General features: G+C 49.5%; 1 protein-coding gene across 1 annotated transcript in view; it reads left to right on the top strand.

Moving 5' to 3' along the window:
- SH3BGRL (SH3 domain binding glutamate rich protein like) overlaps positions 1–20575 on the top strand; it is a 61692-nt gene extending 41117 nt beyond the window's left edge. Inside the window, exons 2-4 of the mRNA XM_063938403.1 lie at positions 12029–12214; positions 13454–13534; positions 15667–20575. Of these exons, the coding sequence (XP_063794473.1) occupies positions 12029–12214; positions 13454–13534; positions 15667–15699 (300 nt within the window). The 3' untranslated portion in view covers positions 15700–20575. The remainder of the gene's footprint in view (positions 1–12028; positions 12215–13453; positions 13535–15666) is intronic.
- Positions 20576–20782: the final 207 nt, after the last annotated feature.

Raw genomic sequence — 20782 nt, 5'->3', positions numbered from 1 at the left:
CTGGGTGTGAGCAGGGGACATGGCGTGAAGTGATATATACGCTGGGTGTGAGCAGGGGACATGGCGTGAAGAGATATATACGCTGGGTGTGAGTAGGGGGACATGGAGTGAAGTGATATATACGCTGGGTGTGAGCAGGGGGACATGGCATGAAGTGATATATATATATATATATATACGCTGGGTGTGAGCAGGGGACATGGCGTGAAGTGATATATATATATATACGCTGGGTGTGAGCAGGGGACATGGCGTGAAGTGATATATATATATATATACGCTGGGTGTGAGCAGGGGACATGGCGTGAAGTGATATATATACGCTGGGTGTGAGCAGGGGACATGGCGTGAAGTGATATATATACGCTGGGTGTGAGCAGGGGACATGGCGTGAAGTGATATATACGCTGGGTGTGAGCAGGGGACATGGCGTGAAGTGATATATATATATACGCTGGGTGTGAGCAGGGGGACATGGCGTGAAGTGATATATACGCTGGGTGTGAGCAGGGGACATGGCGTGAAGTGATATATATACGCTGGGTGTGAGCAGGGGACATGGCGTGAAGTGATGTATATATACGCTGGGTGTGAGCAAGGAACATGGCGTGAAGTGAGGTATACGCTGGGTGTGAGCAGGGGACATGGCATGAAGTGATATATATATATGCTGGGTGTGAGCGGGGGACATGGCATGAAGTGATATATATACGCTGGGTGTGAGCGGGGGACATGGCATGAAGTGATATATACACGCTGGGTGTGAGCAGGGGACATGGCGTGAAGTGATATATATACGCTGGGTGTGAGCAGGGGGACATGGCGTGAAGTGATATATACGCTGGGTGTGAGCATGGGACATGGCGAGAAGTGATATATATACACGCTGGGTGTGAGCAGGGGACATGGCGTGAAGTGATATATATACGCTGGGTGTGAGCAGGGGACATGGCGTGAAGTGATATATATGCTGGGTGTGAGCAGGGGACATGGCGTGAAGTGATATATATATGCTGGGTGTGAGCAGGGGACATGGCGTGAAGTGATATATACGCTGGGTGTGAGCAGGGGACATGGCGTGAAGTGATATATACGCTGGGTGTGAGCAGGGGACATGGCGTGAAGAGATATATACGCTGGGTGTGAGTAGGGGGACATGGAGTGAAGTGATATATACGCTGGGTGTGAGCAGGGGGACATGGCATGAAGTGATATATATATATATATATATATATACGCTGGGTGTGAGCAGGGGACATGGCGTGAAGTGATATATATATATATACGCTGGGTGTGAGCAGGGGACATGGCGTGAAGTGATATATATATATATATATACGCTGGGTGTGAGCAGGGGACATGGCGTGAAGTGATATATATACGCTGGGTGTGAGCAGGGGACATGGCGTGAAGTGATATATATACGCTGGGTGTGAGCAGGGGACATGGCGTGAAGTGATATATACGCTGGGTGTGAGCAGGGGACATGGCGTGAAGTGATATATATATACGCTGGGTGTGAGCAGGGGGACATGGCGTGAAGTGATATATACGCTGGGTGTGAGCAGGGGACATGGCGTGAAGTGATATATATATATATACGCTGGGTGTGAGCAGGGGACATGGCGTGAAGTGATATATATATATATACGCTGGGTGTGAGCAGGGGACATGGCGTGAAGTGATATATATATACGCTGGGTGTGAGCAGGGGGACATGGCGTGAAGTGATGTATACGCTGGGTGTGAGCAGGGGGACATGGCGTGAAGTGATATATACGCTGGGTGCGAGCAGGGGGACATGGCGTGAAGTGATATATACGCTCGGTGTGAGCAGTGGGACATGGCGTGAAGTGATATATACGCTGGGTGTGAGCAGGGGGACATGGCGTGAAGTGATATATATATACGCTGGGTGTGAGCAGGGGACATGGCGTGTAGTGATATATACGCTGGGTGTGAGCAGGGGACATGGCGTGAAGTGATATATATATATATGCTGGGTGTGAGCAGGGGACATGGCGTGAAGTGATATATACGCTGGGTGTGAGCAGGGGACATGGCGTGAAGTGATATATACGCTGGGTGTGAGCAGGGGGACATGGCGTGAAGTGATATATATATACGCTGGGTGTGAGCAGGGGGACAAGGCGTGAAGTGATATATACGCTGGGTGTGAGCAGGGGGACATGGCGTGAAGTGATATATACGCTCGGTGTGAGCAGGGGGACATGGCGTGAAGTGATATATACGCTGGGTGTGAGCAGGGGACATGGCGTGAAGTGATATATATATGCTGGGTGTGAGCAGGGGACATGGCGTGAAGTGATATATACGCTGGGTGTGAGCAGGGGACATGGCGTGAAGTGATATATACGCTGGGTGTGAGCAGGGGACATGGCGTGAAGAGATATATACGCTGGGTGTGAGTAGGGGGACATGGAGTGAAGTGATATATACGCTGGGTGTGAGCAGGGGGACATGGCGTGAAGTGATATATATATATACGCTGGGTGTGAGCAGGGGACATGGCGTGAAGTGATATATATATACACACGCTGGGTGTGAGCAGGGGACATGGAGTGAAGTGATATATATACGCTGGGTGTGAGCAGGGGACATGGCACGAAGTGATATATACGCTGGGTGTGAGCAGGGGACATGGAGTGAAGTGATATATATACGCTGGGTGTGAGCAGGGGACATGGCGTGAAGTGATATATATGCTGGGTGTGAGCAGGGGACATGGCGTGAAGTGATATATACGCTGGGTGTGAGCAGGGGACATGGCGTGAAGTGATATATACGCTGGGTGTGAGCAGGGGACATGGAGTGAAGTGATATATATACGCTGGGTGTGAGCAGGGGGACATGGCGTGAAGTGATGTATACGCTGGGTGTGAGCAGGGGACATGGCGTGAAGTGATATATACGCTGGGTGTGAGCAGGGGACATGGAGTGAAGTGATATATATACGCTGGGTGTGAGCAGGGGACATGGCGTGAAGTGATATATACGCTGGGTGTGAGCAGGGGACATGGCGTGAAGTGATATATACGCTGGGTGTGAGCAGGGGGACATGGCGTGAAGTGATATATATATACGCTGGGTGTGAGCAGGGGGACAAGGCGTGAAGTGATATATACGCTGGGTGTGAGCAGGGGGACATGGCGTGAAGTGATATATACGCTCGGTGTGAGCAGGGGGACATGGCGTGAAGTGATATATACGCTGGGTGTGAGCAGGGGACATGGCGTGAAGTGATATATATATGCTGGGTGTGAGCAGGGGACATGGCGTGAAGTGATATATACGCTGGGTGTGAGCAGGGGACATGGCGTGAAGTGATATATACGCTGGGTGTGAGCAGGGGACATGGCGTGAAGAGATATATACGCTGGGTGTGAGTAGGGGGACATGGAGTGAAGTGATATATACGCTGGGTGTGAGCAGGGGGACATGGCGTGAAGTGATATATATATATACGCTGGGTGTGAGCAGGGGACATGGCGTGAAGTGATATATATATATACGCTGGGTGTGAGCAGGGGACATGGAGTGAAGTGATATATATACGCTGGGTGTGAGCAGGGGACATGGCGCGAAGTGATATATACGCTGGGTGTGAGCAGGGGACATGGAGTGAAGTGATATATATACGCTGGGTGTGAGCAGGGGACATGGCGTGAAGTGATATATATGCTGGGTGTGAGCAGGGACATGGCGTGAAGTGATATATACGCTGGGTGTGAGCAGGGGACATGGCGTGAAGTGATATATACGCTGGGTGTGAGCAGGGGACATGGAGTGAAGTGATATATATACGCTGGGTGTGAGCAGGGGGACATGGCGTGAAGTGATGTATACGCTGGGTGTGAGCAGGGGACATGGCGTGAAGTGATATATACGCTGGGTGTGAGCAGGGGACATGGAGTGAAGTGATATATATACGCTGGGTGTGAGCAGGGGACATGGCGTGAAGTGATATATACGCTGGGTGTGAGCAGGGGACATGGAGTGAAGCGATATATATACGCTGGGTGTGAGCAGGGGACATGGCGTGAAGTGATATATACGCTGGGTGTGAGCAGGGGACATGGAGTGAAGTGATATATATACGCTGGGTGTGAGCAGGGGACATGGCGTGAAGTGATATATAAGCTGGGTGTGAGCAGGGGACATGGCGTGAAGTGATATATACGCTGGGTGTGAGCAGGGGACATGGTGTGAAGAGATATATACGCTGGGTGTGAGTAGGGGGACATGGAGTGAAGTGATATATACGCTGGGTGTGAGCAGGGGACATGGCGTGAAGTGATATATACGCTGGGTGTGAGCAGGGGACATGGTGTGAAGTGATATATACGCTGGGTGTGAGCAGGGGACATGGCGTGAAGTGATATATATATACGCTGGGTGTGAGCAGGGGGACATGGCGTGAAGTGATATATATATATACGCTGGGTGTGAGCAGGGGGACATGGCGTGAAGTGATATATACGCTGGGTGTGAGCAGGGGACATGGCGTGAAGTGATATATACGCTGGGTGTGAGCAGGGGACATGGAGTGAAGTGATATATATACGCTGGGTGTGAGCAGGGGACATGGCGTGAAGTGATATATACGCTGGGTGTGAGCAGGGGACATGGAGTGAAGTGATATATATACGCTGGGTGTGAGCAGGGGACATGGCGTGAAGTGATATATACGCTGGGTGTGAGCAGGGGACATGGAGTGAAGTGATATATATACGCTGGGTGTGAGCAGGGGACATGGCGCGAAGTGATATATACGCTGGGTGTGAGCAGGGGACATGGAGTGAAGTGATATATATACGCTGGGTGTGAGCAGGGGACATGGCGTGAAGTGATATATATGCTGGGTGTGAGCAGGGGACATGGCGTGAAGTGATATATACGCTGGGTGTGAGCAGGGGACATGGCGTGAAGTGATATATACGCTGGGTGTGAGCAGGGGACATGGCGTGAAGAGATATATACGCTGGGTGTGAGTAGGGGGACATGGAGTGAAGTGATATATACGCTGGGTGTGAGCAGGGGGACATGGCGTGAAGTGATATATATATATACGCTGGGTGTGAGCAGGGGACATGGCGTGAAGTGATATATATATATATATACGCTGGGTGTGAGCAGGGGACATGGAGTGAAGTGATATATATACGCTGGGTGTGAGCAGGGGACATGGCACGAAGTGATATATACGCTGGGTGTGAGCAGGGGACATGGAGTGAAGTGATATATATACGCTGGGTGTGAGCAGGGGACATGGCGTGAAGTGATATATATGCTGGGTGTGAGCAGGGGACATGGCGTGAAGTGATATATACGCTGGGTGTGAGCAGGGGACATGGCGTGAAGTGATATATACGCTGGGTGTGAGCAGGGGACATGGAGTGAAGTGATATATATACGCTGGGTGTGAGCAGGGGGACATGGCGTGAAGTGATGTATACGCTGGGTGTGAGCAGGGGACATGGCGTGAAGTGATATATACGCTGGGTGTGAGCAGGGGACATGGAGTGAAGTGATATATATACGCTGGGTGTGAGCAGGGGACATGGCGTGAAGTGATATATACGCTGGGTGTGAGCAGGGGACATGGCGTGAAGTGATATATACGCTGGGTGTGAGCAGGGGGACATGGCGTGAAGTGATATATATATACGCTGGGTGTGAGCAGGGGGACAAGGCGTGAAGTGATATATACGCTGGGTGTGAGCAGGGGGACATGGCGTGAAGTGATATATACGCTCGGTGTGAGCAGGGGGACATGGCGTGAAGTGATATATACGCTGGGTGTGAGCAGGGGACATGGCGTGAAGTGATATATATATGCTGGGTGTGAGCAGGGGACATGGCGTGAAGTGATATATACGCTGGGTGTGAGCAGGGGACATGGCGTGAAGTGATATATACGCTGGGTGTGAGCAGGGGACATGGCGTGAAGAGATATATACGCTGGGTGTGAGTAGGGGGACATGGAGTGAAGTGATATATACGCTGGGTGTGAGCAGGGGGACATGGCGTGAAGTGATATATATATATACGCTGGGTGTGAGCAGGGGACATGGCGTGAAGTGATATATATATATACGCTGGGTGTGAGCAGGGGACATGGAGTGAAGTGATATATATACGCTGGGTGTGAGCAGGGGACATGGCGCGAAGTGATATATACGCTGGGTGTGAGCAGGGGACATGGAGTGAAGTGATATATATACGCTGGGTGTGAGCAGGGGACATGGCGTGAAGTGATATATATGCTGGGTGTGAGCAGGGGACATGGCGTGAAGTGATATATATATACGCTGTGTGTGAGCAGGGGGACATGGTGTGAAGTGATATATACGCTGGGTGTCAGCAGAGGACATGGCGTGAAGTGATATATATATATATATATATATATATATATATATATATATATATATATATATATATATATATATATATATATTGAAAAGGAATAATGAAGGCGCACTCAGTGAATCAAGAATAAAACAGATTTACTGAAAATAACAAGCTCACATACATCAAGGTAAGAAATCACCGGCTCATGGAAATCGACCAAGCTGCATCTCATATCACTCTCAGCGGTCCGTTTCTCAGGTTGCCGGCATATGGTAGTTCTCAAGTCCGCGTCTTAGCTTGCAGGACAAAAGTTCACAGTTGGAACAAACACGTCTTGGTTTAGGCCACGTCCAACGCGTTTCGTCATATCGTGACGAAACGCGTTGGGCGTGGCCTAAACCAAGACGTGTTTGTTCCAACTGTGAACTTTTGTCCTGCAAGCTAAGACGCGGACTTGAGAACTACCATATGCCGGCAACCTGAGAAACGGACCGCTGAGAGTGATATGAGATGCAGCTTGGTCGATTTCCATGAGCCGGTGATTTCTTACCTTGATGTATGTGAGCTTGTTATTTTCAGTAAATCTGTTTTATTCTTGATTCACTGAGTGCGCCTTCATTATTCCTTTTCAGTTCATACCAACAGTGTGGTTACACTGTTTAGAAGCGCCTGCACCATCATCAAAAATATACATGGACTTTATGGATTATTAAGGACGTTAAACATTGATCGCACAGCCTTCTATTCCTTGCAATATATATATATATATACACGCTGGGTGTGAGCAGGGGACATGGCGTGAAGTGATATATATACGCTGGGTGTGAGCAGGGGACATGGCGTGAAGTGAAGCGCTGTATGGTGTGCCTGCGGCAGAAGTGTATGGGGCACATCTGTATATCGGTAATATTCCCCCAGAGACTATATACATACTGTAGCCGGGTGCGTCCCACGGGATTCCTCTCACCTGCAATCTCTCATTAGACAGTGCGGAGAAACACGGCCTTAATGCGCTTCCTAATAATTCCAGCGCCCTCCCTCTACCTGTCTGTGTTCCTGGCAGTGGCGTATCTGTAATAGGCGCAGGGAGGGCGGTGCACGTGGGGGCCTGGGTTCAGGGATACCCACACCCTGCACCCACATACTTACCTCTCCGCTGTCTCCGGAGACCGGGCACTGCGCAGTAGCAGAAATCTCCCGCCGTCCTCTTCCGCTGCTCTCTGTCTTCTCCTGGATGTCCCAGTGCTCTCCCATACTCCGTATGACCCCCATCCCTTCCTCTCCAGCTTCTCAGACCCACATGTCCCCGGCCTGGTGTCCCGTGGTGGTGGTGGTGGTGGTGGTGGTGGGGGGGGGGGGGGTCAGTTGGGAGGCTCCTGCACTCGCTGCTCAGCGTCTATTCAGTGGAGACACGAGGAGAGGGGGCATGTCAGCAGCTCACAGAGCGCTGGGCTTACCCCCTCAGTGACGGAAATGGGGCGTGGCTCACGATCATGGACCCTCCCGCGAAGCCACGTCCCGTTTTCGATAGACTATGCCCCCTTTTCGGGCGCCCACACGCTAAGCGCGCGCAGATGTCCCTCTTCACAGGGAGGTATGTATTTGGCGTGTGGGAGGAAACTGGAGTACCCGGAGGAAATGCACGCAGGCACGGTTCTGATACAGAAAATAGATATTAAAAAGATAGACAGTCATTAGGTCGACAGGGTCAAACGGTTGTCAATAAAAGGGTCGACAGGGTCAAAAAGCCGATGGTCATAAAGTCGACAGTGTCAAAAGGTAGACACACACACAAAAATTGGTTGTTTTGTGTTTTTAAAAAAATTTTTTACCCCAATTTTTGGAAGTGTGTCCGCTCACCACAAGGTTACTAAAGGTGATAGTGTAAAGGTGACAGTGTAAAGGTGACAGTGTAAAGGTGATAGTGTACAGGTGATAGTGTACAGGTGATAGTGTACAGGTGATAGTGTACAGGTGATAGTGTGAAGGTGATAGTGTACATGTGATAGTGTACAGGTGATAGTGTACAGGTGATAGTGTGAAGGTGATAGTGTGAAGGTGATAGTGTAAAGGTGATAGTGTAAAGGTGATAGTGTAAAGGTGATAGTGTACAGGTGATAGTGTGAAGGTGATAGTGTACAGGTGATAGTGTACAGGTGATAGTGTGAAGGTGATAGTGTACAGGTGATAGTGTACAGGTGATAGTGTGAAGGTGATAGTGTACAGGTGATAGTGCACAGGTGATAGTGTGAAGGTGATAGTGTGAAGGTGATAGTGTAAAGGTGATAGTGTAAAGGTGATAGTGTAAAGGTGATAGTGTGAAGGTGATAGTGTGAAGGTGATAGTGTACAGGTGATAGTGTACAGGTGATAGTGTACAGGTGATAGTGTGAAGGTGATAGTGTACAGGTGATAGTGTACAGGTGATAGTGTGAAGGTGATAGTGTGAAGGTGATAGTGTGAAGGTGATAGTGTACAGGTGATAGTGTACAGGTGATAGTGTACATGTGATAGTGTACAGGTGATAGTGTGAAGGTGATAGTGTACAGGTGATAGTGTACAGGTGATAGTGTGAAGGTGATAGTGTGAAGGTGATAGTGTGAAGGTGATAGTGTGAAGGTGATAGTGTACAGGTGATAGTGTACAGGTGATAGTGTACAGGTGATAGTGTACAGGTGATAGTGTACAGGTGATAGTGTGAAGGTGATAGTGTACAGGTGATAGGGTGATAGTGTGAAGGTGATAGTGGATAGTGTGAAGGTGATAGTGTACAGGTGATAGTGTACAGGTGATAGTGTACAGGTGATAGTGTACAGGTGATAGTGTACAGGTGATAGTGTGAAGGTGATAGTGTGAAGGTGATAGTGTGAAGGTGATAGTGTACAGGTGATAGTGTACATGTGATAGTGTACAGGTGATAGTGTACATGTGATAGTGTGAAGGTGATAGTGTACAGGTGATAGTGTACAGGTGATAGTGTACAGGTGATAGTGTGAAGGTGATAGTGTGAAGGTGATAGTGTACAGGTGATAGTGTACAGGTGATAGTGTACAGGTGATAGTGTGAAGGTGATAGTGTACAGGTGATAGGGTGATAGTGTGAAGGTGATAGTGGATAGTGTGAAGGTGATAGTGTACAGGTGATAGTGTACAGGTGATAGTGTACAGGTGATAGTGTACAGGTGATAGTGTGAAGGTGATAGTGTGAAGGTGATAGTGTGAAGGTGATAGTGTGAAGGTGATAGTGTACAGGTGATAGTGTACAGGTGATAGTGTACAGGTGATAGTGTACAGGTGATAGTGTACAGGTGATAGTGTGAAGGTGATAGGGTGATAGTGTGAAGGTGATAGTGGATAGTGTGAAGGTGATAGTGTGAAGGTGATAGTGTACAGGTGATAGTGTGAAGGTGATAGTGTACAGGTGATAGGGTGATAGTGTATAGTGGATAGTGTGAAGGTGATAGTGGATAGTGTGAAGGTGATAGTGTACAGGTGATAGTGTGAAGGTGATAGTGTACAGGTGATAGTGTACAGGTGATAGTGTACAGGTGATAGTGTACAGGTGATAGTGTACATGTGATAGTGTACATGTGATAGTGTGAAGGTGATATTGTGAAGGTGATAGTGTGAAGGTGATAGTGTACAGGTGATAGTGTACAGGTGATAGTGTGAAGGTGATAGTGTGAAGGTGATAGTGTGAAGGTGATAGTGTGAAGGTGATAGTGTGAAGGTGATAGTGTGAAGGTGATAGTGTGAAGGTGATAGTGTGAAGGTGATAGTGTGAAGGTGATAGTGTGAAGGTGATAGTGTACAGGTGATAGTGTACAGGTGATAGGGTGATAGTGTGAAGGTGATAGTGGATAGTGTGAAGGTGATAGTGTACAGGTGATAGTGTACAGGTGATAGTGTACAGGTGATAGTGTACAGGTGATAGTGTACAGGTGATAGTGTGAAGGTGATAGTGTACAGGTGATAGGGTGATAGTGTGAAGGTGATAGTGGATAGTGTGAAGGTGATAGTGTGAAGGTGATAGTGTGAAGGTGATAGTGTGAAGGTGATAGTGTGAAGGTGATAGTGTGAAGGTGATAGTGTACAGGTGATAGTGTACAGGTGATAGTGTACAGGTGATAGTGTACAGGTGATAGTGTACAGGTGATAGTGTACAGGTGATAGTGTGAAGGTGATAGTGTGAAGGTGATAGTGTACAGGTGATAGGGTGATAGTGTGAAGGTGATAGTGTGAAGGTGATAGTGTGAAGGTGATAGTGTGAAGGTGATAGTGTACAGGTGATAGTGTACAGGTGATAGTGTACAGGTGATAGTGTACAGGTGATAGGGTGATAGTGTGAAGGTGATAGGTGATAGTGTGAAGGTGATAGTGTGAAGGTGATAGTGTGAAGGTGATAGTGTGAAGGTGATAGGGTGATAGTGTGAAGGTGATAGTGTACAGGTGGTAGTGTACAGGTGATAGTGTAAAGGTGATAGTGTGTGACGTGGATAATGCAGCAAAAGTTGTTGTAAAAAAAAACTAAAGAACATTTGTCAACCTTTTGACTCTGTCGGCCCTAATGCGTGTTGACCATACACCTTTTTATTATAGATCTATAGACCGGATACCCTCAAATACAAACTCCACACAGATAGGGCCATGGTGTGAATCAAACCCATGACCTCAGTGCTATGAGGCAGTTATGCTAACCACTACACCATCCGTGCTGCCATTATATATATCTATAGCCCCTCTCTCTCTCTCTCTCTCTCTCTCTCTCTCTCTCTCTCTCTCTCTCTCTCTCTCTCTCTCTCTCTCTCTCTCTCTCTCTCTCTCTCTCTCTCTCTCTCTCTCTCGTATCTCCTGGGTGTCGGAGATGGGACTCTGACCCCTAATGACCCTGCACTCCTATACATTATCGTCAGTGACCTCTGACCCTCTCCCAGTCCCCATCTGCTGTCTAGTAGCGTTGCCGGGGGATCGCTAGTCACCATATCGGCAGCGATTACATACATATGACGTCTACGGGCCGCACATACAATCAGGGCTGCTGGGACATCAGATAAACCGGGGTACCGCGGGTGGTTGTGTCCACGTGGCACTGGTTCCCCATACTGCCCGTACCCCACCCTCTCAGCCTCCCCGCATACAGGAGACATGGGACACGTGATGATATATGTAGAGTGAAGCCATCTGTGGGCCTAATTCAGACCTGATCACAGCAGCAAAATTGTTCTCTAATAGTCAAAACCATGTGCAGTGCAGATGGGGCAGATGTAACATGTGCAGAGAGAGTTAGATTTGGGTGGGTTATATTGTTTCTGTGCAGGGTAAATACTGGCTGCTTTATTTTTACACTGCAAATTAGATTTCAGTTTGATCACACCTCACCAAAATCTAACTCTCTCTGCACGTGTTACATCTGCCCCACCTGCAGTGCACATGGTTTTGCCCATTAGAGAACAATTTTGCTGCTGCGATCAGGTCTGAATTAGGCCCTGTGTATGCTGGTAACGTCACTACAGACCTGACAGTATGCTGTGACGGATGATGGGGATTGCGGCCCGCACACGGTTCCCTGTGGCCTCTCTCCGCTGCTGGGGATTGGAGGAGAAGGCTTCTGTCCTGTGTTTGGTTTCTTCTATCCTCAGTGCATTCTGTTTGTTTCAGATAAAGAAGCAGCAGCAGATGGTTCTGGGGCTCCTGGAAGCCATGAAGATCGAATTTGAGGAGAAGGATATCGCTGCCAACGAGGAGAACCGAAAATGGATGAGGGAGAACGTCCCAGAAGAGTGTCGGCCGGCAACCGGCAATCCCCTCCCCCCGCTGATCTTCAATGACCACCGATACATTGGGGTAAGAGGCGTCTGTACACCCCCTCCCCCGGTTCTCCGGTACTTAGTGGCACTCCTGGCACCATACGCTACGGCGTTCCTGGCACCATACGCTACGGCGTTCCTGGCACCATACGCTACGGCGTTCCTGGCACCATACGCTACGGCGTTCCTGTCTGTCCTGGGTTTGCATTTCCTAAGGTAAATTCTCATCGGAAAAGATGGGTAATAATGGGGATTTCAGGGGCAATTCCTCTCATCCTGCCCCCCCCCCCCCCCCCCTCAGGAATCCACTCTCACCCCTACTCTAATCCGCTAGTAATTTTACTGGCGCCTCCCAAACCGTACCAAGGGTCTGCACCCAGGGATCCGCTCTGAAGAGCCACACTGTCTAGGTCGACCACTATAGGTTGACAGTCACTAGGTCGGCAGGGTTGGAAAGTCGACATGGTTTCTAGGTCGACAGGTCAAAAGGTCGACATGAGTTTTAAAAAAATAAATCTTTTTTTGAACTTTTTCATACGTAACGATCCATGTGGACTACGATTGGAACGGTAACCTGTGCCGAGCGAAGCGAGCCATGCGAGGGGACACGGTGCACTAATTGGGGTTCCCGGTCACTCTACAAAGAAAACCACACCAAAAAAACAACTCATGTCGACCTTTTGACCTAGCACGTGTCGACCTAGAAACCCTGTCGACCTAGTGACTGTCGACCTATAGTGGTCGACCTAGACACTGTCGATCTAATGATCCACAGCCCTGCACCCACTGCGGATCACAGACACTACCTGCTGGCACCACTGGGGTATTACAGTATGTGACCGAGGCTGAGGAATAGTCAGTCTGTCTCCTCTCTCACCCACACAGATCAGCCCCCCCTCCCAGGAGATTAGGGCGGGGCGGCACTCATTATCCAGGTAAAGGTACCAACCCCGCGACAACGCCTCCAGGGTACACAGGTAACCCTCAGAGCTAGTAGATTGTACATTTACCCATGAGCTAGATAGGACGTGTGCCAGCTGCCAGTATTTATTATCTAGGCCGTGGCTGCAGACAGGTCTATGTGTGCGATACTCTGCCAGCTATTTTCATACAGTTATATATGGCAGAAACGCTCCTCTGCCGCCTGCCATCTGCACGTCCGTGTCCTGAACCCCGGAATAATGCCCAGTGACCGGTCACTGTCTGATGCCACCTGCCAGGAGGTAGCGACGGTAGACATTATAACCCAGAATAATGTGTCTGTTTCTTTTCACAGAATTATGAGGATTTCTTTGAAGCCAGAGAGAATAACAGAGTCTTTACCTTCCTGGGCCTCACACCTCCTCCCGGCTCAAAGGTACGAGCCGTATATTCCCGCACGTTGCCACATATAGATAAAGCTCTGTCCCTCAGCAGCACCAGGGCAGCGATTCTGCAGCGTCTCATTACATTAATATGGTGATGTCTGCTGATAACTGTCGTCAGGGAAAGGGCGGATTCTGAGGTGGGAGCAAAGCAAAAATAACGGGGGTGACACCATGCTGCGGGGGGGGTCAGATGTAACGTGCAGAGGGGTGTGTCATAGCTCAGAGCTACATTGCAGTGTGAGAATAAAGCTGTCCAGCATGTGTGGGCTACATGCAGAAGCAGCCAGTAACTGAGCACCTGGGTAACACTATGCTGCACTGCAGGAGGCAGATGTAACATGTGCAGAGAGTTAGCTGTGGGAGAGGCATGTCCTAGCCTAGATCTACATTGCAGTGTGAGAGTAAAGCTGCCCAGCATGTGTGGGCTACATGCAGAAGCAGCCAGTAACTGAGCACCTGGGTAACACCATGTTGCACTGCAGGGGGGAGATGTAACGTGCAGAGAGTTAGGTTTGGGGGGGGGGGAGGGGGGCATGTCATAGCTCAGATCTACATTGCAGTATGATAATAAAGCTGGCCAGCATGTGTGGGCTACATGTAGAAGCAGCCAGTAACTGAGCACCTGTGTAACACTATGCTGCACTGCAGGGGGCAGGTGTAACATGTGCAGGGAGTTAGCTGTGGGAGAGGCATGTCCTAGCTCAGATCTACATTGCAGTGTGATAATAAAGTTTCCCAGCATGTGTGGGCTACATGCAGAAGCAGCCAGTAACTGAGCACCTGGGTAACACTATGCTGCACTGCAGGGGGCAGATGTAACATGTGCAGAGTGTTAGGTGTGGGAGGGCCCTGTCCTAGCTCAGATCTACATTGCAGTGTGATAATAAAGCTGCCCAGCATGTGTGGGCTACATGCAGAATCAGCCAGTAACTGAGCACCTGGGTAACACTATGCTGCACTGTAGGGGGCAGATGTAACATGTGCAGAGAGGTGTGGGAGGGGTGTGTCCTAGCTCAGATCTACATTGCAGTGTGAGAATAAAGCTGCCCAGCATGTGTGGGCTACATGCAGAAGCAGCCAGTAACTGAGCACCTGGGTAACACTATGCTGCACTGCAGGGGGCAGATGTAACATGTGCAGAGAGTTAGGTTTGGGGGGGGGGGGGCATGTCATAGCTCAGATCTACATTGCAGTATGATAATAAAGCTGCCCAGCATGTGTGGGCTACATGCAGAAGCAGCCAGTAACTGAGCACCTGGGTAACACTATGCTGCACTGCAGGGGGCAGATGTAACATGTGCAGAGTGTTAGGTGTGGGAGGGCCCTGTCCTAGCTCAGATCTACATTGCAGTGTGAGAATAAAGCTGCCCAGCATGTGTGGGCTACATGCAGAATCAGCCAGTAACTGAGCACCTGGGTAACACTATGCTGCACTGCAGGGGGCAGATGTAACATGTGCAGAGAGTTAGAGTTGGGAGGGGTGTGTCCTAGCTCAGATCTACATTGCAGTGTGAGAATAAAGCTGCCCAGCATGTGTGGGCTACATGCAGAAGCAGCCAGTAACTGAGCACCTGGGTAACACCATGCTGCACTGCAGGGGGGCAGATGTAACATGTGCAGAGAGTTAGATGTGGGAGGGGTGTGTCCTAGCTCAGAGCTACATTGCAGTATGATAATAAAGCTGGCCAGCATGTGTGGGCTACATGCAGAAGCAGCCAGTAACTGAGCACCTGTGTAACACTATGCTGCACTGCAGGGGGCAGATGTAACATGTGCAGAGATTTAGGTTTTGGGGGGGGGGGGGGCATGTTATAGCTCAGACCTACATTGCAGTGTGAGAATAAATCTGGCCAGCATGTGTGGGCTACATGTAGAAGCAGAGAGTATTTACACTGCATGCACACATAGCAGCACAGCATGGTTTGTCCAGGGGCTCCGCTCCATGCTTGTTTGCTCTCAGTGTCACCATTTGGTGCAGCCATCTCTAATACGGCAGTGATTGGAGCCATCTGATTGGCCGCTGGGGATGCTGTGATCAGTGTCTCACATCCTGCAATAATGTATAGTAGCCACTGTACGAGTGGTTGTATCGTTACACTTACTCCTCTGTTTCTGTCTGCAGGAGGCGGAGTCACTGGCGAGGCAGGAGGCATAAACCACCTCACATTTCTCCAGCACCGGATCCTATTCTGCAGAGCTTTCCTGGGTGTCTCAGATGCTTTCAAATAAAACCTGATCAGCTTTGCGCCTAAACTCTTAACTCTGTCCGTGTAGTGAGGGCCGGGGGCCGGTGTGGGCTCACTATGGGCGATGGAGCCACTGTCTGTGTCGTAATAAGTGTAAATGCTGTGGAAACGGACGCCAGCTGGGAAGAGCGGTCTCCGTGTGAGAGGCACGAGGTGCCGGCCTTCATAGCCCGTGTGGAGAACTGTCCGATAATATTCTGCTCACCTTCCGCTTTCTCAGTAATCCAGTCTGCAAACGCCAATCATTTCCCTGTCACCGCCCCCGCGGACGGCGCTACTCTCCCAGTGTCCAATATTAAGTCCTGTTCTTTGTGTAAGGGGCGAGCGCTTGAGCGCTCCTCGTAGCTGCCCCAAACCACACTCCACCAATCGGCGTCAGGTGTGTCCGGTAAATAGATCTGACCGTCCCTCGTTATTGGTCACAATGGCGGACAGTGCGTAGGAGGAGATGGGAGAGAGAGGGGGGGGATGGGGTGTGTCTCCCAGTTCCCGGAACCGGTCCCACAGAAGTACCTCTTGCTCATTTTGCGTCTCTCAAACACTCAGGCTGCATCTTGTATACACTGCGCAGAGATCCGCGCTGCAATCCGGTGCTTTCCGCTAGTCGCTTACAGTAATGTACGGATCCGCTTCTCTGACAATATGGCGTCTGCTGTCATTAGAAACGTGTGCGGTGTTTTGTTGTTACAATAAGGAATTGTCAGTAGTTGTATAGGAGTAAACGCACATTCCTGAGCTTCACCAATGGCGTCCGCTACCAGCGATCGCTTTATATAGAGACTGCGAGTGCTCGCGTCAGATGAGAACCTCTCGCTCCACCTGCTGCGATAGTCTGCCTTATAACCGCGGGGTGCGATGGCTGCCGGTCCCCCCCCCGCCAGGGAACCTCTGTGAGTGGTCGCGTGACATCTGGGATGGCCAAGCACAACACATACCTCTTACTCTTACCACAACACGCCCAACATACATAGAGCTAGGAACACGTATGGGGAACATTTACAGCCTGGCTCTGGGGAGATATATACAGTATCTATATCTGATGGGAGAAATCCCATTATAACGACCGCGTCCTGACGCAAGATTCGCATCTACGTCTGTGATTTCCGACTGCAGGTGGCTTATGAAATGTTAACTTTGACATTCCAGGTGTCCCTATCCCGTACACAGTCTGGCCGCCATTATGTTCCCCTTACCCGCGACCGTGCAGCCTAGCGATGTCCTGGTATTATACTCTGATTATTGCATAGGGCCAGCGGATCGTCCCCCTATAACGTGCCAATTATTGGGACCCTGTAGCAGAATATATATCGCCTTACTGTATACTATAACATGTCCTATTATCAGTGGTCATCAGCTTACCTGTGCCTCGGTGTGACCCTGACACCCGAGCGGCTGCGTTCTCCTGAACAATGATACAACGTGACCGGCCGCACTGACCAAGGCTATTCGCCGTAGACCTGGATAGTCACATGAACGTCGCACAAATCCCCAGTCATAATGTTTCACAATAGACCTCGTTCTGCAATGTCTGCTGGGACCCCCGGCTTTGTATGACGGACGCAGAATTACCGTTCCTACTTCTATCACATGATTCTACTCTTAGGCCCATTTATCAATGAGTGATAGAACTCGCTGTGAGCGATAAATGGCGCCCCGGCCAATCATCTTCCAACTGTCAGTTTTCAAACGAGTTCTGTCACTCTCTGCGCGTTCTGTCACTCTCTGCGCGTTCTGTCACTCTCTGCGCGTTCTGTCACTCTCTGCGCGTTCTGCCACTCTCTGCGCATTCTGCCACTCTCTGCGCGTTCTGTCACTCTCTGCGCTTGCGCTTTCTGTCACTTCTATTCACCAACAGTTCTGCTCGTTGTATTCCCGCTTGGCTTAGTAACCTGTATCGTGTAATTCACGGCGCTCTCTTCAGCTTGTCTGATTACATGGGCCTAGGTCATTATCGCCATGTGAGGCGAGAGTGCCACCTACAGGTGGTAGGAGGTACTGACCCACACTCTTTAAGAGACAGAAAATAATGATTTGTTTTTATACTAATGGAAAACGTCGCCAAGTTCAATGACCTTTATTTAGCATAACACACTTATGATATTTCCTTTCTAATATCCATGTCTAATGCTGGGCCGACACCGTCGGCTAAGACCGACAGCCCTTTTATCTGACACCCTGCAGTGATCCTGGGCGTAAGCTGTCATATATGTCCCAGCGTACAGCCACACGGTATCGGGGTTCCTCCCCCGGGCAGCAGACGTTTCCCCGCTGTGCAGGGACGGGGGAAATGTCCGTCAGTCGGCCGCAGCAGCACATTCACTGCCCGATGTGGGCGACTTGCAACTTCTAATATATTGCATCTGATACACGTGCCGAACAATTCATCATGTCCGACCGAGCGCTATTTTCAGGTGCACAGCGCAATGATCGCCCAGATAATCGTGTAATGTACGCCCACAGCGCAGTGATATCCGTGATCGCCCAGATAATCGTGTAATGTACACCCCAAGAGCAGTGATGTCAGCGATCGCCCAGATAATCGTATAATGTACGCCCACAGCGCAGTGATATCCGTGATCGCCCAGATAATTGTGTAATGTACGCCCACAGCGCAGTGATCGCCCAGATAATCGTATAATGTACGCCCACAGCGCAGTGATGTCGGTGATCGCCCAGATAATCGTGTAATGTACGCCCACAGCGCAGTGATATCAGTGATCGCCCAGATAATCGTATAATATACGCCCACAGGGCAGTGATATCCGTGATCTTCCAGATAATCGTGTAATGTACGCCCACAGCGCAGTGATATCCGTGATCGCCCAGATAATCGTGTAATGTACGCCCACAGCGCAGTGATATCAGTGATCGCCCAGATAATCGTATAATGTGCGCCCAGCGTCAGTGATGTCAGTGATCGCCCAGATAATCGTATAATATACGCCCACAGCGCAGTGATGTCAGTGATCGCCCAGATAATCGTGTAATGTACGCCCACAGCGCAGTGATATCAGTGATCGCCCAGATAATCGTATAATGTACGCCTACCATTAGTGGTGTCAGTGATCGCCCAGATAATTGTGTAATGTACACCCCAAGAGCAGTGATGTCAGCGATCGCCCAGATAATCGTATAATGTACGCCCACAGCGCAGTGATATCCGTGATCGCCCAGATAATCGTGTAATGTACGCCCACAGCGCAGTGATATCAGTGATCGCCCAGATAATCGTATAATGTGCGCCCAGCGTCAGTGATGTCAGTGATCGCCCAGATAATCGTATAATATACGCCCACAGCGCAGTGATGTCAGTGATCGCCCAGATAATCGTGTAATGTACGCCCACAGCGCAGTGATATCAGTGATCGCCCAGATAATCGTATAATGTACGCCTACCATTAGTGGTGTCAGTGATCGCCCAGATAATTGTGTAATGTACACCCCAAGAGCAGTGATGTCAGCGATCGCCCAGATAATCGTGTAATGTACGCCCACAGCGCAGTGATCGCCCAGATAATCGTATAATGTACGCCCACAGCGCAGTGATGTCGGTGATCGCCCAGATAATCGTGTAATGTACGCCCACAGCGCAGTGATATCAGTGATCGCCCAGATAATCGTATAATATACGCCCACAGGGCAGTGATATCCGTGATCTTCCAGATAATCGTGTAATGTACGCCCACAGCGCAGTGATATCCGTGATCGCCCAGATAATCGTGTAATGTACGCCCACAGCGCAGTGATATCAGTGATCGCCCAGATAATCGTATAATGTGCGCCCAGCGTCAGTGATGTCGGTGATCGCCCAGATAATCGTATAATATACGCCCACAGCGCAGTGATGTCAGTGATCGCCCAGATAATCGTGTAATGTACGCCCACAGCGCAGTGATATCAGTGATCGCCCAGATAATCGTATAATGTACGCCTACCATTAGTGGTGTCAGTGATCGCCCAGATAATTGTGTAATGTGCGCCCAGCGTCAGTGATGTCAGTGATCGCCCAGATAATCGTATAATGTACGCCCACAGCGCAGTGATGTCAGTGATCGCCCAGATAATCGTATAATGTACGCCCACAGCGTCAGTGATAGCCGTTTACTGTAGAATAATGCTCCCCTGTCGGATAGTAATGATTGGGGGATCTCTCTGTATGCGCAATGTCCGTGCAGCGCGGCCTCAGAGGATTCCGGACACCTTCCCATTAACGTCACTTTATTTTACCACTGATGTTAGATTGTAAGCTCTAGTGGACCAGAAAACTGTGTGTACAAAAGAAGTTATTATCCTATTAGATGATAACGTGTGTAGTCAGCCTGAACTGCTGCAGAAGCTCTTGGGAAAGCGAACTGCGCGGCTCTATAGAACAGTCTCTCCGGTCAGCATTGAACACAAGCAGATTACATGCAGCAGACGCCCTGTCCTGCACTACAAGCACAGACCTATCAGTGGTGTCTTACAGAGTGGCGGAATGACTGGCAGTTCCCCTCCTAAGACGTTCCGCAGCAGCCTTTGTATTGCTTTCCATGGACAAATGACCCCTCATCCTTATGTTTGCTCTCCGGCCGTCACCACGTACAGCCTGTACCAGACAATCACCCCCACGCACAGCTGGAGTATATATATATATATATATATATATATATATATATATATATATCCCTGTATATGGTCTTATATCATGTGCCACATTCCTGTCCCAAGCTCTTACACTTATTTGTTTTTTAACGTTTTTGCTCATTTTGATTCACTAACACAATAAAGACGTTTACTTTACAATGAGACGAGTCTTAATATTAATTGTAGTTTCTCCAATAAAGGAAATGTTAAATGCCCGGTTGTTACTGGTCTGTGTCCTTTCCGCTGCGGACGGTGATGGCAAAGCGCCACCCTGACCTTTCATATAAAGGCGCATACCTACTCTGGATCATACCTGGGAATACGGGGGCAGCGAGGCGGGGGGGGGGGGGGGATACAGCTAGGCTGCAG

The sequence above is a fragment of the Pseudophryne corroboree genome, chromosome 8 (genome assembly GCF_028390025.1).
Source record: "Pseudophryne corroboree isolate aPseCor3 chromosome 8, aPseCor3.hap2, whole genome shotgun sequence".
Taxonomy (NCBI): Eukaryota; Metazoa; Chordata; class Amphibia; order Anura; family Myobatrachidae; genus Pseudophryne; species Pseudophryne corroboree.
Note: the sequence above shows the minus strand (reverse complement) of the source record. Positions and strands in the feature narration are given on the sequence as shown.